Source organism: Salmo salar, chromosome ssa16, assembly GCF_905237065.1.
Source record: "Salmo salar chromosome ssa16, Ssal_v3.1, whole genome shotgun sequence".
Classification (NCBI taxonomy): domain Eukaryota; kingdom Metazoa; phylum Chordata; class Actinopteri; order Salmoniformes; family Salmonidae; genus Salmo; species Salmo salar.
The window spans coordinates 37,776,284-37,798,498 of record NC_059457.1 but is presented as its reverse complement, the minus strand read 5'-3'; the positions used below and the strand labels follow the sequence as shown (position 1 = coordinate 37,798,498).

General features: G+C 44.7%; 1 protein-coding gene across 1 annotated transcript in view; it reads right to left on the bottom strand.

Moving 5' to 3' along the window:
* Positions 1-1,390: 1,390 nt before the first annotated feature.
* LOC106573612 (transmembrane protein 117) overlaps positions 1,391-22,215 on the bottom strand; it is an 81,599-nt gene continuing 60,774 nt past the window's right edge. The window contains exons 5-8 of the mRNA XM_014148813.2: positions 18,967-19,064; positions 10,436-10,595; positions 4,801-4,930; positions 1,391-3,907 (exon numbers count right to left, since the gene is read on the bottom strand). Coding sequence (XP_014004288.1) covers positions 3,228-3,907; positions 4,801-4,930; positions 10,436-10,595; positions 18,967-19,064 — 1,068 coding nt within the window. The 3' untranslated portion in view covers positions 1,391-3,227. The remainder of the gene's footprint in view (positions 3,908-4,800; positions 4,931-10,435; positions 10,596-18,966; positions 19,065-22,215) is intronic.

The window sequence follows — 22,215 nt, the reverse complement described above, 5'->3', positions numbered from 1 at the left end:
CGAGGCTAGATGCCCACCCGAACCCTCCTCTAGGCTCCGGACCGCGGGCCGTCGCCTGAGGCTCCGGACCGCCGGCCGTCGCCGAAATAGAGTCGCCACCGAGGATGGCAGATCCGTGAGCAGAGCGGGGTGTACATCCCGCACCGGAGCCGCCATCGAGGCTAGATGCCCACCCGAACCCTCCCCTAGGCTCCGGACCGCGGGCCGTCGCCTGAGGCTCCGGACCGCCGGCCGTCGCCGCAGGCTCCGGACCGCCGGCCGTCGTCGAAATAGAGTCGCCACCGAGGATGGCAGATCCGTGAGCAGAGCGGGGTCTACGTCCCGCACCGGAGCCGCCACCGAGGCTAGATGCCCACCCGAACCCTCCCCTATAGTCAGGTTTTGCGGCCGGAGTCCGCACCTCTCGGGGGGTACCGTCGCCTGAGGCTCCGGACCGCCGGCCGTCGCCGCAGGCTCCGGACCGGAGACCGCCTCAGGAGGTTCCGGACCGTGGGCCGTCTCAGGAGGTTCCGGACCGTGGGCTGTCGCCGGAAGCTCTGGACTGGGAACTGTCGCCGGAAGCTCTGGACTGGGAAGGCGCACTGGAGGCCTGGTGTGTGGAGCCGGGACAGGTGGCACCAGATTGGTGACACGCACCTCAGGGAGAGTGCGAAGAGCAGGCACAGGACGTACTTGGCTGTGGAGGCACACTGGAGACCTGGTGCGTAGAACCGGTGCAGGATATACTGGACCATGGAGGCGCACTGGAGGTCTGGAGCATAGAGCTGGCACAACCCGTCCTGGCTGGATACTCACTTTAGCCCGGCAAGTGCGGGGCGCTGGCACAAGACGCACTGGGCTGTGAAGGCGCACTGGCGACAGTGCGTAGAGCCGGCGCAGGATATCCTGGACCGAGGAGACGTACTGGAGACCAGGAGCGCTGAGCCGGCACAACCCCATCCTGGCTGAATGCCCACTCTAGCCCGGCAAATGCGGGGAGCCGGCAACGAGCGCACCGGGCTGTGAATGCGCACTGGAGATACAGTGCGTATCGCTGCATAACACGGTGCCTGACCGGTCACACGCTCCCCACGGTAAGCACGGGGAGTTGGCTCAGGTCTAAACCCTGACTCCGCCAATCTCCCCATGTGACCCCCCCCCCCCCCCAAAAAAAATTGGAGCTGCCTCTCGGGCTTCCATTGTCGTTCTAACTCCTCGTATCATCGCCGTTCCTCTCTTGCTGCCTCCATCTACTCCCTTGAACGGCGATACTCTCCACTTCGCGTCCAGGGCCCCACTCCACTCATGATCTCCTCCCATGTCCACTCATCCTGGCCACACTGCTTGGTCCGTTTATGGTGGGATCTTCTGTCAAGGTTGTTTGTAGAGAAGGACCAAGGCGCAGCGTGAGTATCGTTCCACATCTTTATTAATATGTGAAAACTTCGCAAGACAAACACTAAACTATAAACAAAATAACAAACCGTGACGACAGAAGTGCAACATGCACTAACTCAAAATAAGATCCCACAAACAACAGGTGGGAAAAGGCTGCCTAAATATGATCCCCAATCAGAGACAACGATAGACAGCTGCCTCTGATTGAGAACCATATCAGGCCAACATAGAAATACAACATCTAGATAACCCACCCTAGTCACACCCGACCTAACCAAAATAGAGAATAAAAAGGATCTCTAAGGTCAGGGCTTGACAATTCAGTTCCAACCAAAGCACAATATTTTACAAACATATCACTTGATCACTTCAAGTGAGATAAACACACTCATTTAGCCATTGCCCCATACATTTAGCAATTTGTTCCCTTGTTGCGAGGCCATGTCTCCAAAATGGAATAAGTTGAGCTGTAATGAGGACTCTGACCTGTATAGTGTATAAGGGGGATCACTGAACCAAGGACCATACACCACTTACATTAACTACATTGACCTCTTCACAGAATTGTCAGCTCTCGCTGTATCTGACACATACATACGCACGCGCGCACAAACTCAGACGCACAACACATTGTTAGACAACACTTAAATAACAGAGCATTGGTACACAGTAGTTGCACACTTAACGTATGTGATATAATAACGCTCATAACTCTCATAAATACTAAAAACTCCCACTCTCTTTTGCTTGTCAGCTGTAAGAGGTCACATTCTCTATGTGCTCTCTCAAACCAAACCATACCCAAATACTGGCTTCGAACAAAGGTCGTACTTGTGGTACATATACTGCTGGGGGATATGATATGGGTAAGGTGCAGCAGTTAGATTTGGTGTACTTCTCGCTCCTTCTATAACAAAAGCACATTTACCCCGCCAAGGGCAAATGACCTTTCTGACCTAATTGGCATTACATCTGAGTATAATGACCAGATAAGCAATCATGAGGTGACTTTTGAATGTTATTTGAAAATAGCTTATGCCTTTTATCTTGCATTTGATAATACAACCAGAAAATGAAGAGGTGGTCATATAGTATTATCATCATCATAACGATGTTTAGCAATCCAGTCATTTCTATGACTACAAGAGAAGAGACACGTGAAGATGGGAGATGAGATATTATCAAGATAACAAATTAATTCAAAAACCTGTGATAAAGTCTGAAAGGGTAAACATTGTCCAACATTGTGAAGTTGAACATTGAAATAAACAAGACAGACACATTATCAGACATCTTCTGTTTTGCTGCCTATAGTATAGACTATGTTGCTGTCCTTTAGTGGACGTGGGTTATCAAGGCACCTCTTCAACTGTAATACTCTAGTTTTACAATATAAACTAGCCATGACCATTGTGTCATACATCGACTGTAGAAATAGTTCCCCATATAGGCACCAAAATGTCATGATAAGAGAAAACATGTTGATATTATAAAAACGTCAAATCTAGCGAGAGCACCATGTTGACAATAGAACTTCGCAGTGAGGGAGGTTAAAATAAGCTGTTTGTCATTGTGTTGGTGTCAGCTTAGAGGTTTTACAATTAAAATAAATAATAATAATAAAAAGCCATCAGGGATATCACAGTAGCAAAACAAAGTGGCCATTGTAGCTACATCCTCCTGCTCCAGGAGTACTCAATCAGTGTTGGGTTCAAAATCTACCCAGACTGAAAAAGAGCTAGACTAAAATTGAGTTTCAGTTTGGTCTCTCTCCTGTGTCTCCTCTCCTCCCTCCAGGCTGTGTGTCTGTTAGTAGACGTATAGCAGTATTTCCCCTCAGGGCAGTAAGGTCAGGGCGGTGACAGTTTGCCGACATCAAAGGAAACCGCCGGCTCTCTCAGCTCCGCGCCTTCAATGACAATGCTGGGATGCGTCTCCTGGGTCTCCATGGAAACAGGCGAAGTGGAGTTGGTGGAGGTGGCAGAGTGCAGAGCAAAGTGATGCCCGTCCACCGACAGCAGCATGGGGGTTCCGGAACGTTTGAGCGCCTCACTCATAGAGATGTGCACCTCCTCTGGCGTGAGTCCCATGTCCTTACTATATTCAGATGGAGACTTCCTCTTGATCCTCTCGTACGTCTTGTCCACCTGGCCCTCCGGGAAGGGTTCGCTGTCCTGGAAACGTCCCAGCAGCCAGATGAAGAAGCCGAAGAGGACAAAGGCAGCCAGGCTGGGGATGAAGGCCAGGCACTTGACTTCCAGGCTGGCACCCACGTAGCGGCTATGCAGGAACATGTCGCGATGCACGTACGAGCGGTTGGTCAGCGGGTCCACGTGGCTGGAGCGCCACTTGTAGGTGAGCGTGCTGCGGTTGAAGTTGCCCAGCGTGTGGGGCTCCTCCACAGTGAAGATCTTCTCCCCTGGACCAACGTACTGGCCGTACTCGTAGGGCTTGTAGAAGATCTGGTTCTTCCACATATTCAGGTCGAGGATTAACACCAGAAAGATGATGCCGTAGTTGAACCACTTACCTGCAGGGACAAACAATATAGAGGGTCAAACAATATGGAGGGTCATTTCTAGATGTCAAAATCCAGTTTTATTGTATTTATTGTGCCCAAGCTGACATTGACATGCTCTTTAGTTCACTGATTGCTGTACTGTTGGGACAAATTCTAAAGCTTTTATGAATCAAATGAATTTAAGGTAATCAATTGACAAAACACAGACAGACAGACAGTATGTGTGTTAAGGCGTATGAGAATTTATTTGTAGGTATCAGGTCCAACATTGACACTTAATGAAATGAGGTCATAATATTAATGGTAGCAATCTCTCCAGGTTTACTGATCTAAAGGCAGCGACTTACAGGAACAATTAGGGTTAAGTGCCTTGCTCAAGGGCACATCCACAGATATTTCACCTAGTCGGCTTAGAGACTTGAACCAGCGACCTTTCAGTTACCGGCCCAACGCTCTTAACCTCTAGGCTACCTGTCGCCCCACGAGTTTAATAAATTACTTAAAATTAAAGAAAACAAGTGCAACACATTTAATAATATCAATACTTGGGGCATGCTGTGGAACAGAATGAAACCTAGGTGATTGTTTAAATGGAAGAGTTTACTCTCATATGTTTATACACATTGCACCTTTCTGTCTGACGCAGTAGGAATGCTAGGTGCGGGGGGGGGGGTGGGGGGAAGAAACAAGCAACACTGGTAGGATGAAGAAGACACATGTCAGAACGGGTATATCTGATCTGTATTCATCTTAGGCCAGTGTCATGGTGCAACCATCCAAACACAGCTGGTCAGATGGAATGTAAAAATATTGAAGTAATAGTGGTAACCCTCTATACCACCTAAATCAATTGGGATAGTATAGTATGTTTACTTATATAGTATGCTTGCTAATATATGTACCTGTGATATGGATGTGGTACTCCTCTTTGAAGATGCTCTTGCAGACAGGAAGTTTGAACTTGAGCTGAGTGGTGGACATGCCAGGCAGGTTCATATCCAGGTCGCCCATGAACTGAGGAAAATCCCAATCCTAATGGCATCAAACATATGATCAAACAATGCAAATACAAAATACAGCAGCCCATCAAAATCATTTACTGATAGTGAAAGCTTTTACTGAAGTAAACAACATACATCATGTAATACCTAGCATAAAAGCAAAGACAAAAGAAGAATCTGAACAACACACAGGCTCCAAAGTCTAATGGTGCGTGTGTAGCAGGGATTTATTTTCATTTATAAAATGATACTAACTAGGGATTCAGAGGAGTTGTCCATTGACAGGTAAGTTACCACAGAGGTCAAAAGCCTAACTGTGACCTGCAGTGCACAGTGTGTGCTTACATGGCCTTGTATTGTGCCTGTGTGCATTGAGGTTTTCTCATGTCAAAACACCTCAGGAATCACTCACAGACATCTATAAGTTGCCCTCCCTGTCTCAGTCTTTGCTTTGGAATAGTCAATACAGACTCAATATTGTATAGATGGAACATTGTCTGAAATAAACAAGCGATAATGTCTGGGAAGAATGTGATGAGTGCTGAACAGATAGAGGGACATACTGGTCATCTTAGACAACAAAAGCACACTGAGATCTTTCCATCTTTTTATGAATAGCTGCATTTTCCTCAGATTCTAACAGTCTAGTTATGTACCTAAACAGCAGCCATTTCTAATGCTATAAAATTCTAGACATTTTAAGATGTTAGGGTGAATGAAGAATCCATATGTATGAATGTTCATATGGAAAAATATGAGAAGGGATTTCCCCCTTGATATTAATTAGACCTTCCACCTACTCAACTGTACTTCGTTTCCTGATACAGTCCCACTAATAAGCTTGACATTTAAGTCATGTGCCCCCCTCACAATAAATAATGAGTCTCTAGGACATACTGTAGTAAACAGTGCACACACGCACACATGCATGCGCATGCACAGAAGCACACAAAATAGTTACAAGCTCGCTAGGTCACAATTGATTCTTTGGAAGAGACACTCACACAGTGGCTGTGTCACTCATGGGGACACTACGTCACCTGCCTTTAGTAAAGGTAGACATCAAGAATGTGAGCCCTTTGGGTGTTGCCATAGAGTTGCATTAGAAGTGCCCTTCCAAGAAAGCTCAATGTCATTGGCCACAGATAAAATTTGGTCTAATCACGTGATATCTACAGTAGCTTTGACTGGACAACATCTTACTTTCAAAATCTTAGTTAGCAGTCATCATCATAAATCAAGTAGACAATCTTTTTAATGCTTGTCATATGAAGAGAAATAATGAAGAGAAATTATAGATAAAACGTATCGGTGCTCATCGGCCATTGGACATAAACATTTCACAACAAGTTGGAAATCGCAAATTCATGAATGAGTTGTTAGGAAGGAATCGGTGACAGTGGCTAACCGCAAGCATTGCAACTGGGAAGTCAGACTGAAAAAATAAGTTTTGAAAGGTCATTCAACTCGGAATTGTAAATATTTTTCTTTGATGACCAAATTTGCCAATGAAGGACTGCCACGCACAAGAAGGTGAGTCCAAAAATGTCTTATATGATGTAATATGCAGGGAGATATGGTCAGCCATATCAGTTATGTTTTAAAAAAAAGGCAGTAAACAAGGCTGAATGAATTGTTTCACTGCCAGACAAGGCTCTGCTGATAGCCAGGTGTAGTGGTGGTAAGGATTCACTCCATTGTGTTGTTGGGACATCTTTATGTAAGCTCTAACAGTTTGTGGGCATCGCTTGTCGCCGTTATGGTGCAATTAATGTATTGTTTAGTGTTGGGATAACCCAAACATGGGTTAATTTAACCATCAGTTGGGTTTTATTCATTTTCATGCTGGGTTGACCCAGCAGCTGGGTCTTTTTTAACGTAATCCTCAGGTTCTTTTCAGGAGGTGTGGCTTATTAGGGGTGTGGCTTTCCGACAGTTATTTTTGGCCATCCGTGAGAGTAAATGTCATTCCTGTTCATCATGTTTTTTACTTTTCTTGTTGAAAAGCTTTATCTCAAATATAAATACAGTACACACACTATAAGGTAAAAAAAGATATGTTTTGAGAAATATAGTGGTTAGACAATTGCAAACTTCAAGGAGTAGGACATTCAAGGAGTTGGTTTGATGGGACGTCATGATGTCGTCGGCCTTGCCCCTCGCTTGAGGAACAATAGAGGAACAATAGAGGAAGAACAGAGAACAAAAGAGGAAAGGCCCACCCCCCTCACTTGTGCTAGTTCATGACTTACCTGGACCACCTATTGAGATGTGCCTTTTGTAAATCAGATGACATATTAGGTAAAAAGGAGACTGGAGTGCCACTTTAAGTTTGTACACTGCAAATAAAAATGTTCCTTAAATATTTTTACACATTACATATTCTACTATAATATTAATAACAGGATTTTTTACACATTGCAACAAGGTGATGTCTATCACAACATTGAGATTTGTATAGGCTTCTAAGGAACTCTGTTAGTTTCAGTAAAGCTTCAAAAGTGTCTGTGTTCAACCTTACCATGGGATAACAAAACAACAGAACAGAGTTGCTTATACTCACAGGTGGCCAAACATAACTATCTAAAAGCCACAACTCTACTAAGCCACACCTCCAGTCTTCTGATCTAACCCACTGGGTCATATCTCAATAACCCCGCATCAATAACCCAGCACTAACAACTCAATCTTGCTCTTTTTAGAAAACAACCCAACTAAGTGGCCCAATGCCTGCTCCCAGCAGTTGGGTCATCCAAACAACCCAACATTTTTGAGACTATATCAGACAGAACACGTACATATGAAGGTGAATGAAGCCATTTCAAAGGCCGTGACATAGAGGCGGAGTAGAGGAGTGTTTATTGACTTTACCAGAGTAAAGTGCATGGACAGGCAGCCTCAGATCCATGTGAGCACTACCGGCGGGAACTAATTGAAATCATAAATAACCGCAGTAAACTTGCTTGCTGTACACAGAGCAGAAAACGAGAGGAGGCTAGCAATCATAAACAACGGAATCTGAAAAATGCAGGAGTGATGTGATTGGTGAGTAGTTGGGTACTGGCTGGGGCCAGGGAGTCAAAATAGGGATGTCATACTATGGAGACTGCTGTAGTCATGAGGCAGGAGATGAGAACTGAAACTGACAGCATGCTGAATAATAATAATATATGCCATTTAAGAGACGCTTTAATCCAAAGTCACTTACAGTCATGCATGCACACATTTTACATATGGGTGGCCCCAGGAATCAAACCTACAACTCTGGTATTACAGACAACATGCTCTATCAACTGAGCCATACAGGACCAAGATGGTCACTATGCCTTGGCTTGTTTCTGAGATGGAAAGGGACCCTGGTGAAAAGCAAGGAGGCCTATGCAAACAAAAGCAGGCATGGTAAGAAGTTGTGAAAAGTTGTAATCTTGTAATAAAGTCATTTAAAACTATTGAATGGCTGAGCTGAGGGAAATGAAATAGCATTGAAAATACATTATATCGGATTTGTTCTTATATAGTTTTGTCAGTTATTGTACTACAGATAAATCATTTGTGCTTATAATAAAAGTGTGGTAACAACAGGTGCCAAGTGTGCAGAATAAGGTAGACTGAAGTATTATTGACACAATAAGGTTGTGCACTTATATATGTGCAGCTACTAGGTAGTTTCAATAATGAATACTGTAGAAACAGACATTTAAGGGATACTACAGATTAGACTACTCCACATCCTTTAATAAGCAACAACAAAGCTGTGGAAATACACTACATGACCAAAAGTATGTGGACACCTGCTCGTCGAACACCTCATTCCAAAATCATAGGCAATAATTTGGAGTTGATCAACCCTTTGCTGCTATAACAGCCTCCACTCTTCTGGGAAGGCTTTCCACTAGATGTTGGAACATTGCTGTGGGGACTTGCTTCCATTCAGCCACAAACATTAGTGAGGTCTGGCGATGGTGTTGGGCAATTAGGTCTGGCTCGTCCCAAAGGTGTTCATCTTAAAGATGTTCGATGGGGTTGAAGTCAGTGCTCTGTGCAGGCCAGTCAAGTTATTCCACACCAATCTCTACAAACAATTTCTGTATGGACCTCGCTTTGTTATGGGGGAACAAACTTTACAGTTGACATTTTGCATTCGGGCAGGTTGCGTTCACCTGGCATCCACGAAACCCAGATTCGTCCGTCGGACTGCCAGATGGAGAAGTGTGATTCATCACTCCAGAGAACGCATTTCCACTGCTCCAGAGTCCAATGGCGGCGAGCTTTACACCACTCCAGCCGACGCTTGGCATTGTGCATGGTGATCTTAGGCCTGTGTATGGCTGCTCGGCCATAAAAACCCATTTTGATGAAGCTCCCGACGAACAGTGATTGGGCTGACGTGGCTTCCAGAGGCAGTTTGGAACTCGGTAGTGTGTGTTGCAACCAAGGACAGTCGATTTTTACGTACTCGGCACTTCAACGCTCGGCGGTCCCATTCTGTGAGCTTATGTGGCCTACCACTTCACGGCTGAGCCGTTGTTGCTCCTAGACGGTTCCACTTCACAATAGCAGTACTTACAGTTGACCGGGGCAGCTCTAGCGGGGTAAAAATTTGACGAACTGACTTGTTGGAAAGGTGGCATCCTACAATATAACAGTGCCACGTTGAAAGTCACCCAGCTCTTCAGTACGGGCCATTCTACTGCCAGTGTTTGTCTATGGAGATTGTATGGTTGTGTGCTCGATTTTATACACCTGTCAGCAACGGTATGGCTGAAATAGTCAAATCCAGTAATTTGAAGGGGTGTCCACATACACTATATATACAAAAGTATGTTCATTAAACATTAGCAGAAGCCAAACTAAATCTGGCTTGCGTTACAAACCAACCAGTCTCCATTTAGCTTGGTTGGGTTGAAAGCTCTTTGAAACACTGTTATGCATTTTCTACCCAGACAAAACATTTGCATATTCATGAGTATGCCACTGACAAATCCTTCATTGATGTATAGTCTCCTGTGGGATGGAGAACATTGGGTGGAAAAAAGGAAAGAAAACATAACATTTTATGAGTCATCATTAAGGAAGGCCTGGGTTCACAGAGGAGGAGAGGGTGTAGGTCCTTGCCTGAAGCCTGGCCAGATTGCTGGATAGCTGGGTGGATGATGGGATGGTGGATTAGGGGTAAAGATGTAAAGCAGAGGGGTTTGTAGACATGCAGGCTCAGACAGAGTAAATGTCTCCCTCTTTCATCCAAGTACCACAGTGCCCGTTTTTTATTTCACTAGGCAAGTCAGTTAAGAACAAATTCTTATTTACAATGACAGCCTATGTGCCTTGTTCAGTGGCAAAATGACAGATTTTTATCTCGTCAGCTCGGGGATTTGATCTAGCAACCTTTCGGTTACTGGCCCAATGCTCTAACCGCTAGGCTACCTGCCGCCTCGTGACTGAGGGAGGGTGAGGAAGGGGAGAGATAGAGGAAAAAGTGGGGGACAGTATAGGAGTCCAGCTAGTTTTTAATTGGCCATGAAATGGAAGCCCCTACCTGCATGACAATGAGCAGGTCAAAGACCAAGATGAAGGATACCAGGAATGCCCTGGAGACCTCGTCGCTGGGAAGAAAACCCCGGTTCAGGTTGTCCCAGCTGATCCAGTCAGTGCTGATGACCAGCAAAACCACTGATGTCAGAGTGATCAGGACCGTCCTGGAGGAGACAGGAAGTAAAACCGCATTACTTTCCTGTTAATAACCTGGTACACTCCACAGATTTACTAATTACCACTTTATTAGTCCATTTGTTACGGCGGACGACAATAATTTGCCTTCTGCTAATTTCTCTAAAGTACACAACAACAATATAATTACAACAGGAAGTTATCATAGGTTTATGTAAATATTAATGATGGTTAATCATTCTGTTAGGTATCATTTGATGTTTATCTGTGTGTTACAGACTTTGGATTTAGCAAACTATATTTGGCTCCTCTTTGTACTTGTTTCAATGTCATTCAGTAATTATTACACTGGTGTTGTGTGGGTTGTTGCATCCCCATGGTGACTGGCTGCGTTGCCGGTAGCTTGCACCAAGTTCATCATATCATATTTCAAATGTTGTGAGACACAGTTTGCATTTTAAAAATCTAAAGTGGATTCTTTCCCCTCCAGTCCAGATTACACATTTTTGGCACTGTCGTTTGTGATTTACCCAGATTCTTTGTCGCATAATGTCAAGATACATTTCTCAACATATTTATTAATCATACTTTCTCAACCAGTATTTGAGATTTACAAATCATACTTTCTCCCAAGAGTACACATTGATTGTGACAGTCAGACTGGGGGCATTCAGTAATAAGACAAAGGCTTCCAGAGGAGCCACAGAGACTATAGTTCGACACCCTGCATCCTAAAATAGAAGAACAATCAATTCTATGGGAAACATAATGCATTGGAGAGTGTGACTTTGAACTTCCATTTCTTGGTAATTTACCAATTGAAATGCTCAGATAATTCCAAACTACTCCAACACATGTTGATGTTTGTACATAAGCTCAAATATCCGCATCCCAGTAGTGACCCTAGTGTCTTGTCCAATAACCACCATTAGGGACATAGATCTACTACTGTACATTGGATTTCTGATACACTGTTTATACACACTGCATATTTATATACTGGATTGTTGACATAACTCACTGTAATATATCTAGTGCTGTACATATATATTTATAGTTATATATATATATATATATATATATATATATAGTTTATCAGCATAGATTGCATTTGGATTACTGATACAGTACTTTTGGGGTTGTTAATTAGATTCGTTTGGACATTCTTGATTTCTTGTTATTGATTATTTGTGTACTTTTTGGAATTTTTTTACTGCACTGTTAGGAGCCAGTAACACAAGCATTTCGCTGCACCCGCTATAACATCTGCTAAACTGTGTACGCGACCAATAAACTTTGATTTGAGATAAGGGCATCAAACTGTCATGTTTGACTTGCAGTTTTATTTATATATCTACTTCACCATTATTTAGCCAGGTAGGCTAGTTGAGAACAAGTTCTCATTTGCAACTGCGACCTGGCCAAGATAAAGCATAGCAATTCGACACATACAACAACACAGAGTTACACATGGAATAAACAAAACATACAGTCAATAATACAGTAGAAAAAAGAAAACAAAAAAGTCTATATACAGTGAGTGCAAATGAGGTAAGATAAGGGAGTTAAGGCAATAAGTAGGCCAAGGTGGCGAAGTAATTACAATATAGCAATTAAACACTGGAATGATAGATGTGCAGAAGATGAATGTGCAAGTAGAGATACTGGGGTGCAAAGGAGCAAGATAAATAAATAAATACAGTATGGGGATGAGGTAGATAGATTGGCTGTTTACAGATGTGCTATGTACAGGTGCAGTGATCTGTGAGCTGCTCTGACAGCTGGTGCTTAAAGCTAGTGAGGGAGATATGAGTCTCCAGCTTTAGTGATTTTTTCAGTTCGTTCCAGTCATTGGCAGCAGAGAACTGGAAGGAAAGGCGACCAAAGGAGAAATTGGCTTTGGGGTGACCAGTGAGATATACCTGCTGGAGCGCGTGCTACGAGTGGGTCCTGCTAGGGTGACCAGTGAACTGAGATAAGGTGGGGCTTTATCTAGCAGAGACTTGTAGATAACCTGTAGCCAGTGGGTTTGGCGATGAGTATGAAGCGAGGGCCACCAACGAGAGCGTACAGGTCGCAATGGTGGGTAGTGTATAGGGCTTTGGTGACAAAACGGATGGCACTGTGATAGACTGCATCCAATTTGTTGAGTAGTGTGTTGGAGTCTATTTTATAGATAACATCGCCGAAGTCGAGGATCGGTAGGATGGTCAGTTTTAGGAGGGTATGCTTGGCAGCATGAGTGAAGGATGCTTTGTTGCGATATAGGAAGCCGATTTTAGATTTAATTTTGGATTGGAGATGCTTAATGTGAGTCTGGAAGGAGAGTTTACAGTCTAACCAGACACCTAGGTATTTGTAGTTGTCCACATATTCTAAGTCAGAGCCGTCCAGAGTAGTGATGCTGGACGGGCGGGCAGGTGCGGGCAGTGATCGATTGAATAGCATGCATTTAGTTTCCCTTGCATTTAAGAGCAGTTGGAGGCCACGGAAAGAGAGTTGTATGGCATTAAAGCTCATCTGGAGGTTAGTTAACACAGTGTCCAGAGAGGGGCCAGAAGTATACAGAATGGTGTCGTCTGCGTAGAGGTGGATCAGAGAATCACCCGCAGCAAGAGCGACATCATTGATGTATAGAGTGAAGAGAGTCGGCCCGAGAATTGAACCCTGTGGCACCCCCATAGAGACTGCCAGGGGTCCGGACAACAGGCCCTCCGATTTGACACACTTAACTCTATCAGAGAAGTCGTTGGTAAACCAGGCGAGGCAATCATTTGAGAAGCCAAGGCTGTCGAGTCTGCCAATAAGAATGTGGTAACTGACAGAGTCGAAAGCCTTGGCCAGGTCGATGAATGAATACGGCTGCACAGTACTGTCTCTTAACGATGCCGGTTATAATGTCATTTAGGACCTTGAGTGTGGCTGAGGTGCACCCATGACCAGCTCTGAAAGCAGATTGCACAGCGGAGAAGGTACGGTGGGATTCGAAATGGTTGGTAATCTGTTTGTTAACTTGGCTTTCGAAGACCTTAGAAAGACAGGGTAGGATAGATATAGGTCTGTAGCAGTTTGGGTCTAGAGTGTCACCCCCTTTGAAGAAGGGGATGACCGCAGCAGCTTTCCCATCTTTGGGAATCTCAGACGATACGAAAGAGAGGTTGAACAGGCTAGTAATAGGGGTTGCAACAATTTCGGCAGATAATTTTAGAAAGAAAGGGTCCAGATTGTCTAGCCCGGCTGATTTGTAGGGGTCCAGATTTTGCAGATCTTTCAGAACATCAGCTATCTGGGTTTGGGTGAAGGAGAAATGGTGGGGGCTTTGGCGGGTTGCTGTGGAGGGTGCCTGGCAGTTGACCGGGGTAGGGGTAGCCAGGTGGAAAGCATGGCCAGCCGTAGAGAAATACTTATTGAAATTCTCAATTATAGTGGATTTATCGGTGGTAACAGTGTTTCCTAGCCTCAGGGCAGTGGGCAGCTGGGAGGAGGTGCTCTTATTCTCCATGGACTTTACAGTGTCCCAGAACTTTTTTGAGTTTGTACTACAGGATGCAAATTTCTGTTTGAAAAGGCTAGCCTTAGCTTTCCTAACTGCCTGTATGTATTTGTTCCTAACTTCCCTGAAAAGTTGCATATTCGATGCTAATGCAGAATGCCACAGGATGTTTTTGTGCTGGTTAAGGGCAGGCAGGTCAGGGGTGAACCAAGGACTATATCTATTCGATGCTAATACAAAACGCCACAGGATGTTTTTGTGCTGGTTAAGGGCAGGCAGGTCAGGAGTGAACCAAGGACTATATCTATTCCTACTACTACATTTTTTGAATGGGGCATGTTTATTTAAGATGGCGAGGAAGGCACTTTTAAAGAATAACCAGGCATCCTCTACTGACGGGATGAGGTCAATGTCATTCCAGGATACCCTGGCCAGGTCGATTAGAAAAGCAGTGTTTTAGGGAGCGTTTGACAGTGATTGTGGGTGGACGTTTGGTCGAAGACCCATTAACCTCTCTGGGCTAGGTGGCACCAAATCGTCCCACCTACGTAACAGCCAGTGTAATCCTGTGGCGCGTTATTCAAAAACCTCAAAAATGCAAAAACTTCAATTTTTCAAACATATGACTATTTTACACCATTTTAAAGACAAGACTCTCGTTAATCTAACCACACTGTCCGATTTCAAAAAGGCTTTACAACGAAAGCAAAACATTAGATTATGTCAGCAGAGTACCCAGCCAGAAATAATCAGACACCCATTTTTCAAGCTAGCATATAATGTCACATAAACCCAAACCACAGCTAAATGTAGCACTAACCTTTGATGATCTTCATCAGATGACAACCCTAGGACATTATGTTATACAATACATGCATGTTTTGTTCAATCAAGTTCATATTTATATCAAAAACCAGCTTTTTACATTAGCATGTGACTAGCATGTGACTAGCATTCCCATCGAACACTGCCGGTGAATTTACTAAATTACTCACGATAAACGTTCACAAAAAGCATAACAATTATTTTAAGAATTATAGATACAGAACTCCTCTATGCACTCGATATGTCCGATTTTAAAATAGCTTTTCGGTGAAAGCACATTTTGCAATATTCTCAGTAGATAGCCCGGCATCACAGGGCTAGCTATTTAGACACCCAGCAAGTTTAGCACTCAGCAAAGTCACATTTACTATAAGAAAAATGTTATTACCTTTGCTGTCTTCGTCAGAATGCACTCCCAGGACTTCTACTTCAATAACAAATGTTGGTTTGGTCCAAAATAATCCATTGTTATATCCAAATAGCGGTGTTTTCTTTGTGTGTTCAAGACACTATCCGAAGTGTAAATAAGGGTCACGAGCATGGCGCAATTCGTGACAAAAAATGTCTAAATATTCCATTACCGTACTTCAAAGCATGTCAACCGCTGTTTAAAATCCATTTTTATGCAATTTTTCTCGTAAAAAAGCGATAATATTCCGACCGGGAATCAGCATTTAGGTAAACAGAGGAAAGAAAATAAAGCATTCGGTCGACTCGGGCACGCGCCTAAGCCCACAGTACTCTGATCGGCCACTTGCCAAACGCGATAAAGTGTTTCAGCCAGAGCCTGCCTCGATATCCTTCAGCTTTTTCCCGGGCTCTGAGAGCCTATGGGAGCTGTAGGAAGTGTCACGTTATTGCAAAGATCCTCAGTCTTCAATAAAAAGAGCCAAGATAAAACACAACTTGTCAGACAGGCCACTTCCTGCATGGAATCTTCTCAGGTTTTGGCCTGCCATATGAGTTCTGTTATACTCACAGACACCATTCAAACAGTTTTAGAAACTTTAGGGTGTTTTCTATCCAAAGCCAATAATTATATGCATATTCTAGTTACTGGGCAAGAGTAGTAACCAGATTAAATCGGGTACGTTTTTTATCCAGCCGTGTCAATACTGCCCCCTAGCCCTAACAGGTTACTGATGCAGGCAATGAGGCAGTGATCGCTGACATCTTGAATGAAAACAGCAGAGGTGTATTTGGAGGGAGAGTTAGTTAGGATGATATCTATGAGGGTGCCCGTATTTACGGATTTGGGGTTGTACCTAGTAGGTTCATTGATAATTTGTGTGAGATTGAGGGCATCAAGCTTAGATTGTAGGATGGCCGGGGTGTTAAGCATGTCCCAGTTTAGGTCACCTAGTAGCACGAGCTCAGAAGATAGATGTGGGGCAATCAATTCACATATGGTATCGTGGGCACAGCTGGGGGCAGAGGGTGGTCTATAGCAAGCGGCAACAGTGAGAGACTTGTTTCTGGAAAGGTGAATTTTTAGAAGTAGAAGTTCGAATTGTTTGGGTACAGACCTGGACAGTAAGACAGAACTCTGCTGGCTATCTTTGCAGTAGATTGCAACACCGCCCCCTTTGGCAGTTCTATCTTGGCGGAAAATGTTATAGTTAGGGATGGAGATTTCAGGGTTTTTGGTGGTTTTCCTAAGCCAGAATTCAGACACGGCTAAGACATCCTGTCACGACTTCCGCCGAAGTTGGTCCCTCTCCTTGTTCGGCGGTCAACGTCACCGACCTTCTAGCCATCGCCGATCCACTTTTCATTTTCCATTGGTTTTGTCTTGTCTTCCATCACACCTGGTTCCAATTCCATCAATTACATGTTGTGTATTTAACCCTCTGTTCCCCCCCATGTCCTTGTACGTAATTGTTTGTTGTAGTGCTTGTGCACGGTATGCTGGTATTTACCGGGTTTTATTTGACCCATTTATTGTATTGTTCTGTTGACGGTGGTTTATGGTTATTAAACACAACCGTTGTAAATCAGTTTCCGCTCTCCTGCGCCTGACTTCTCTGCCGCCAGTAGCATCGCATTACACATCCGGGTTGGCAGAGTGTGCTAAAGCAGTGAGTAAAACAAACTTGGGGAGTAGGCTTCTAATGTTAACATACATGAAACCAAGGCTTTTACGGTTACAGAAGTCAACAAATGAGAGCACCTAGGGAGTGGGAGTGGAGCTAGGCACTGCAGGACCTGGATTAACCTCTACATCACCAGAGGAACAGAGGAGAAATAAGGCAGTAATCATTAACCAGGACAGTGATGGACGAGGCATATTGATATTAGAGAGAGGCATGCGTAGCCAAGTGAACATATGGGTCCAGTGAGTGGTTGGGCTGGCTGGGGACACGGCGATTCAGACAGTTAGCAGGCTGGTGCTAACAAGCTAGCAGTTAGTAGGCCGGGGCTAACAAGCTAGCAGTTAGCATGCTGGTGGTAACAAGCTAGCAGTTAGCAGACCGGGGCTAGCAAGCTAGCAGTTAGCAGATTGGGTTAGCAAGCAACCAGTTAGCAGCCCGGGGAAAGCAAGCTAGCAGTTAGCAGACCGGGGCTAGCAAGTTAGCAGTTAGCAGACCGGGGCTAGCAAGCTAGCAGTTAGCAGACCAGGGCTAGCAAGCTAGCAATTAGTAGACCGGGGCTAGCAAGTTAGCAGAAGGGCCTTTGGGGGACGTCACGATGGAGGTAAGTCTGTTTTTGCCTCTTCGTGCGGTGACGTCGATAGACCAGTCGTGGATTAGTAGGGTTCCAAGTAGCTCTAGGTAGCTAGCAGGCCGTGGTTAGCAGAATGGGCCTTCAGCGAACGTCGCGCCTGAGGGGCCTGTTGGAATCCTCGGGCAGATTATGTCGGTATTCCAGTCGTAGAGGATCGGCGGGGTTCCGTGCCCCGTACCGGCAGTAGAAGGGGTCCGGATATTGTAGCCCAGGAGTGTGCTTCGGTGGTAGCCCAGGAGCCCTAGCCGGGCTAGCTTCAGGCTAATTGGTGCTTGCTCCGGGATGGAAATGCTAGCCAGGAGTAGTCACCCGGGATTGTGGTTAGCTAGTTGCGAAGATCCAGATGAAAATGTTCAGAGTTTGCAGTAGGAATCCGGGGATATGGAGAGAAAAAAAAGAGGTCCGTTATGCTCTGGTTTGAGTCACGTTGAACAAACTGGTGAGAGCTTTCCGAGCTAAAGGTTAGCTGATGACCGCTAGCAGTGGTTTCCTGACTGATAGCTGGTAGGTAGTTAGCTGGCTAGCTTCAGTTGATTCCAGATCTGAAGTAAATAGAAATACTTTAGGAAAAAAAACAGATCAACGTTGGGTGAGGCGGGTTGCAGGAGAGTATTTAGAAGTGGAGGTTTAGGAAAATATTTTAAAAAGATATGCAAAGAAAAATATATAAAAAGATATATACAAGGGACACGACAGGACAAAGACAAAGACGTCTGACTGCTACGCCATCTTGGATTTAATATAGTAGCGAACCATTTTCATGCTGACCTGGTGGAGTGAACCCCTCTGGGACCACAGGTGACCGTGAGATAGATTTAGACCAGGACTGTCTAAAACGACCATTGACCGCTCCCTTGTAATAAGCATTACTGGGCACAGTGTAACAGTTTCAGTGGGTTATAGACCTGGCTCTGGCTCAGTGAGGTAAAGCAGTGTGTGTGTGTGTGTGTGTGTGTGTGTGTGTGTGTGTGTGTGTGTGTGTGTGTGTGTGTGTGTGTGTGTGTGTGTGCGCGCGTGCGTGTGTGTGTAAAGGCAGGGGTATAGCTGGCCTCGTGACCTTGCTGTGTCTATTGATTTCCTCTTCCTGTTCTTCTAATTAAAGGTGAAAGATTAACAGGGCTATTGACTGTGTGTTACTGTGTATAACCCCACGAGGAGCACAGGGCTTTGTCTGAATACCAATACATTAATGAATATATGCATACTAATGCACACACGCATACTCATGAACCCTAGCACCCACACACACATACTCATAATCCCCAGCATACACACATGTGCACACACATGTACACATACACTGATTGTGCTCAGAGGTAGCATACTGTAAATGCATTAGACTGGACAATAGAACATACCAGAAGAGGATGATCCTGTGGTTGCCTTGTTTCCAGAACCTTCTGGCAGCTTTTCCCCAGTCTGGGTAGTGCTGGTCCTGGAGCATCATGTCAGTGACCTGGGAATAAAACAGGATAACTTAACACGTGATATGTGTGAGGGACAAATAAACTAACATCAAACTGAGATAGTGTTTCCAGTAATCATTAATTTCTGAGTGATCTCTGAATGAGGCAAAAATTCATTCACAGAATCACATTTGTACAGGATTGAGCTTGTGTTATTTCATTGTGAATACAGTGTTAAAATGGATGTTTAGAATTTGCCATTCTGCCGATGGAACGCCGCAATGGAATGGCATAATCAATTCAAATGGCATTGCTTTGTTTATATTCCCATGCTATACAGTGAACCATTAAAAGTAATCTAGGTTTATTTATTTTCGATCAACATTAATTTAGATTTTAAAGGGTTGTTATACCCAACTATGCAAATCCAGACTTTCGGAGAAGGGACTTCATTGAGGCGAGGGTAATTTGTCAGCAGGCCACATCTCCTTCAGGCAGAGAGAGTGGAGAAAGATTTTGTTGAGAATAGGGGTGTTATGGTGACCGTATTACCGCCACACCAGAGGGCACGAGTCATGACCAGAGTCAAATTCCACGTGACCGTTTGGTCACGGTAACTAGGCTTCTCCGAGCTCTGATGCTGCTGATGGTCATTAGCAGCCTACCAAACTTCTCTGACATCAATGCAAATGTCATCGAAAATATAATCAAACACTTCATGAGAACCCATGAGATCATGTTGCGCAACATTTCTATAGGCTCAAATCAAATAACATTTTATTGGTCACATACACATGGTTAGCAGATGTTATTGCAGGTGTAGCGAAATGCTTGTGATTCTAGCTCCGACAGTGCAGTAATATCTAACAAGTTATTTAACAATTACAAAACATATACACGATACACACAAATCTAGTAAAGGAATGGAATTAGAATCTAAAAATATATGGACGAGCAATGTCAGAGAGGCATAGAATAAGATACAGTAGAATAGTATAGGATACAGTATATACATATGAGATGGGTAATGCAAGATATGTAGTGACTAGTGTTCCATTTATTAAAGTGGTCAGTGATTTCAAGACTATGTATATAGGCCGCAGCCTCTATGTGCTAGTGATGGCTATTTAGCAGTCTGATGGCCTTGAGATAGAAGCTGTTTTTCAGTCTCTCAGTCCCAGCTTTGATGCACCTGTACTGACCTTGCCTTCTGGATGATAGCGGGGGGAACAGGCAGTGGCTCGGGTGGTTGATGTCCTTGATGATCTTTTTGGCCTACCTGTGACATCGGGTGCTGTACCTGTCCTGGAGGGCAGGTAGTTTGCCCCCGGTGATGCGTTGGGCAGACCGCACCACCATCTGGAGAGCCCTGCGGTTGCAGGCGGTACAGTTGCCTTAGCAAGCGGTGATACAGCCCGACAGGATGCTCTCGATTGTGCATCTGTAAAAGTTTGTGAGGGTTTTAGGCGATAAGCCAAATTTCTTCAGCCTCCTGAGGTTGAAGAGGCGCTGTTGTGCCTTCTTCACATTTATGTCACTGTCTGTGTGAGTGGACCATTTCAGTTTGTCTGTGATGTGTGCGCCGAGGAACTTGAAACTTTCCACCTACTCCACTGCTGTCCCGTCGATGTGGATAGGGAGGTGCTCCCTCTGCTGTTTCATGAAGTCCACAATCATCTCCTATGTTTTATTGACGTTGAGTGAGAGGTTGTTTTCCTGACACCACACTCCCAGAGCCCTCACCTCCTCCTTGTAGGCTGTCACGTCATTGTTGGTATCAAATCAAATCAAAGTTCAAGCCTACTACTGTTGTCGTCTGCAAACTTGATGACTGAGTTGGAGGCGTGCATGGCCACACAGTCATGGGTGAACAGGGAGTACAGGAGGGGGCTGAGCACGCACCATTGTGGGGCCCCAGTGTTAAAGATCAGCGAAGTGGAGATATTTATTCCTACATTCACCACCTGGAGGCGGCCCGTCAGGAAGTCCAGGACCCAGTTGGACATGGCGGGGTTCAGACCCAGGGCCTCAAGTTTAATTGTTTACATTTTCATTTTTTTTATTTAACCAGGCAAGTCAGTTAAGAACAAATTCTTATTTACAATGACGGCCTACCCCAGCCAAATCCGGACAACACTGGGCCAATTGTGCGCCGCCCTATGGGACTCCCAATCATAGCCGGATGTAATGCAGCCTGGATACGAACCAGGTACTGCAGTGACACCTCTTTCACTGAGACGCAGTGCCTTAGACGACTGCGCCACTCAGGAGCCCAAATGATGAGTTTAGACGGTACTATGGTGTTGAACGCTGAGCTATAGTCAATGAACAGCATTCTTACATAGGTATTCCTCTTGTCCAGATGGGATAGGGCAGTGTGCAGTGTGACGGCGATTGCATCGTCTGTGGATCTATTGGGGTGGCAAGCAAATTTAAGTGGGTCTAGGGTGTCAGGTAAGGTAGAGATGATATGACCCTTGAACAGTCTCTCAAAGCACTTCATGATGAAAGAAGTGAGTGCTATGAGGCGAAAGTCATTTAGTTCAGTTACCTTTGCATTCTTGGGTACAGGAACAATGGTGGCCATCTTGAAGCATGTTTGGACAGCAGACTGGGATAGGGAGAGATAGAATATGTCCGTAAACACAACAACCAGCTGGTCTGCCATGCTCTGAGGATGCGGCTAGGGATGCCTTCTGGGCCGGCAGCTTTGCGAGGGTTAACACGCCTAAATATCTTACTCACATCGGCCATGGAGAAGGAGAGCCCACAGTCCTTGGTAGCGGACCGTGTCGGTGGCACTGTGTTATCCTCAAAGCGGGCGAAGAAGGTGTTTAGCTTGTCCAGAAGCAAGACATAGGTGTCCGCAACATGGCTGGTTTTCCTTTTGTAGTCCGTGATTGTCTGTAGACCCTGCAACATACGTCTCATGTCTGAGCCGTTGAATTGCGACTCCACTTTGTCTCTATATTGAAGTTTTTTTACGTTGATTACCTTACGGACGGAATAACTACACTTTGTATTCTGCCATATTCCCAGTCACCTTGTCATGGTTAAATGCGGTGGTTTGCGCTTTCAGATTTTTAAGTGAATGCTGCCATCTATCCACAGTTTCTGGTTAGGGTAGGTTTTAATAGTCACAGTGGGTACAACATCTCCTATACACTTCCTGATAAACTCAGTCACCGTATCAGTGTATTC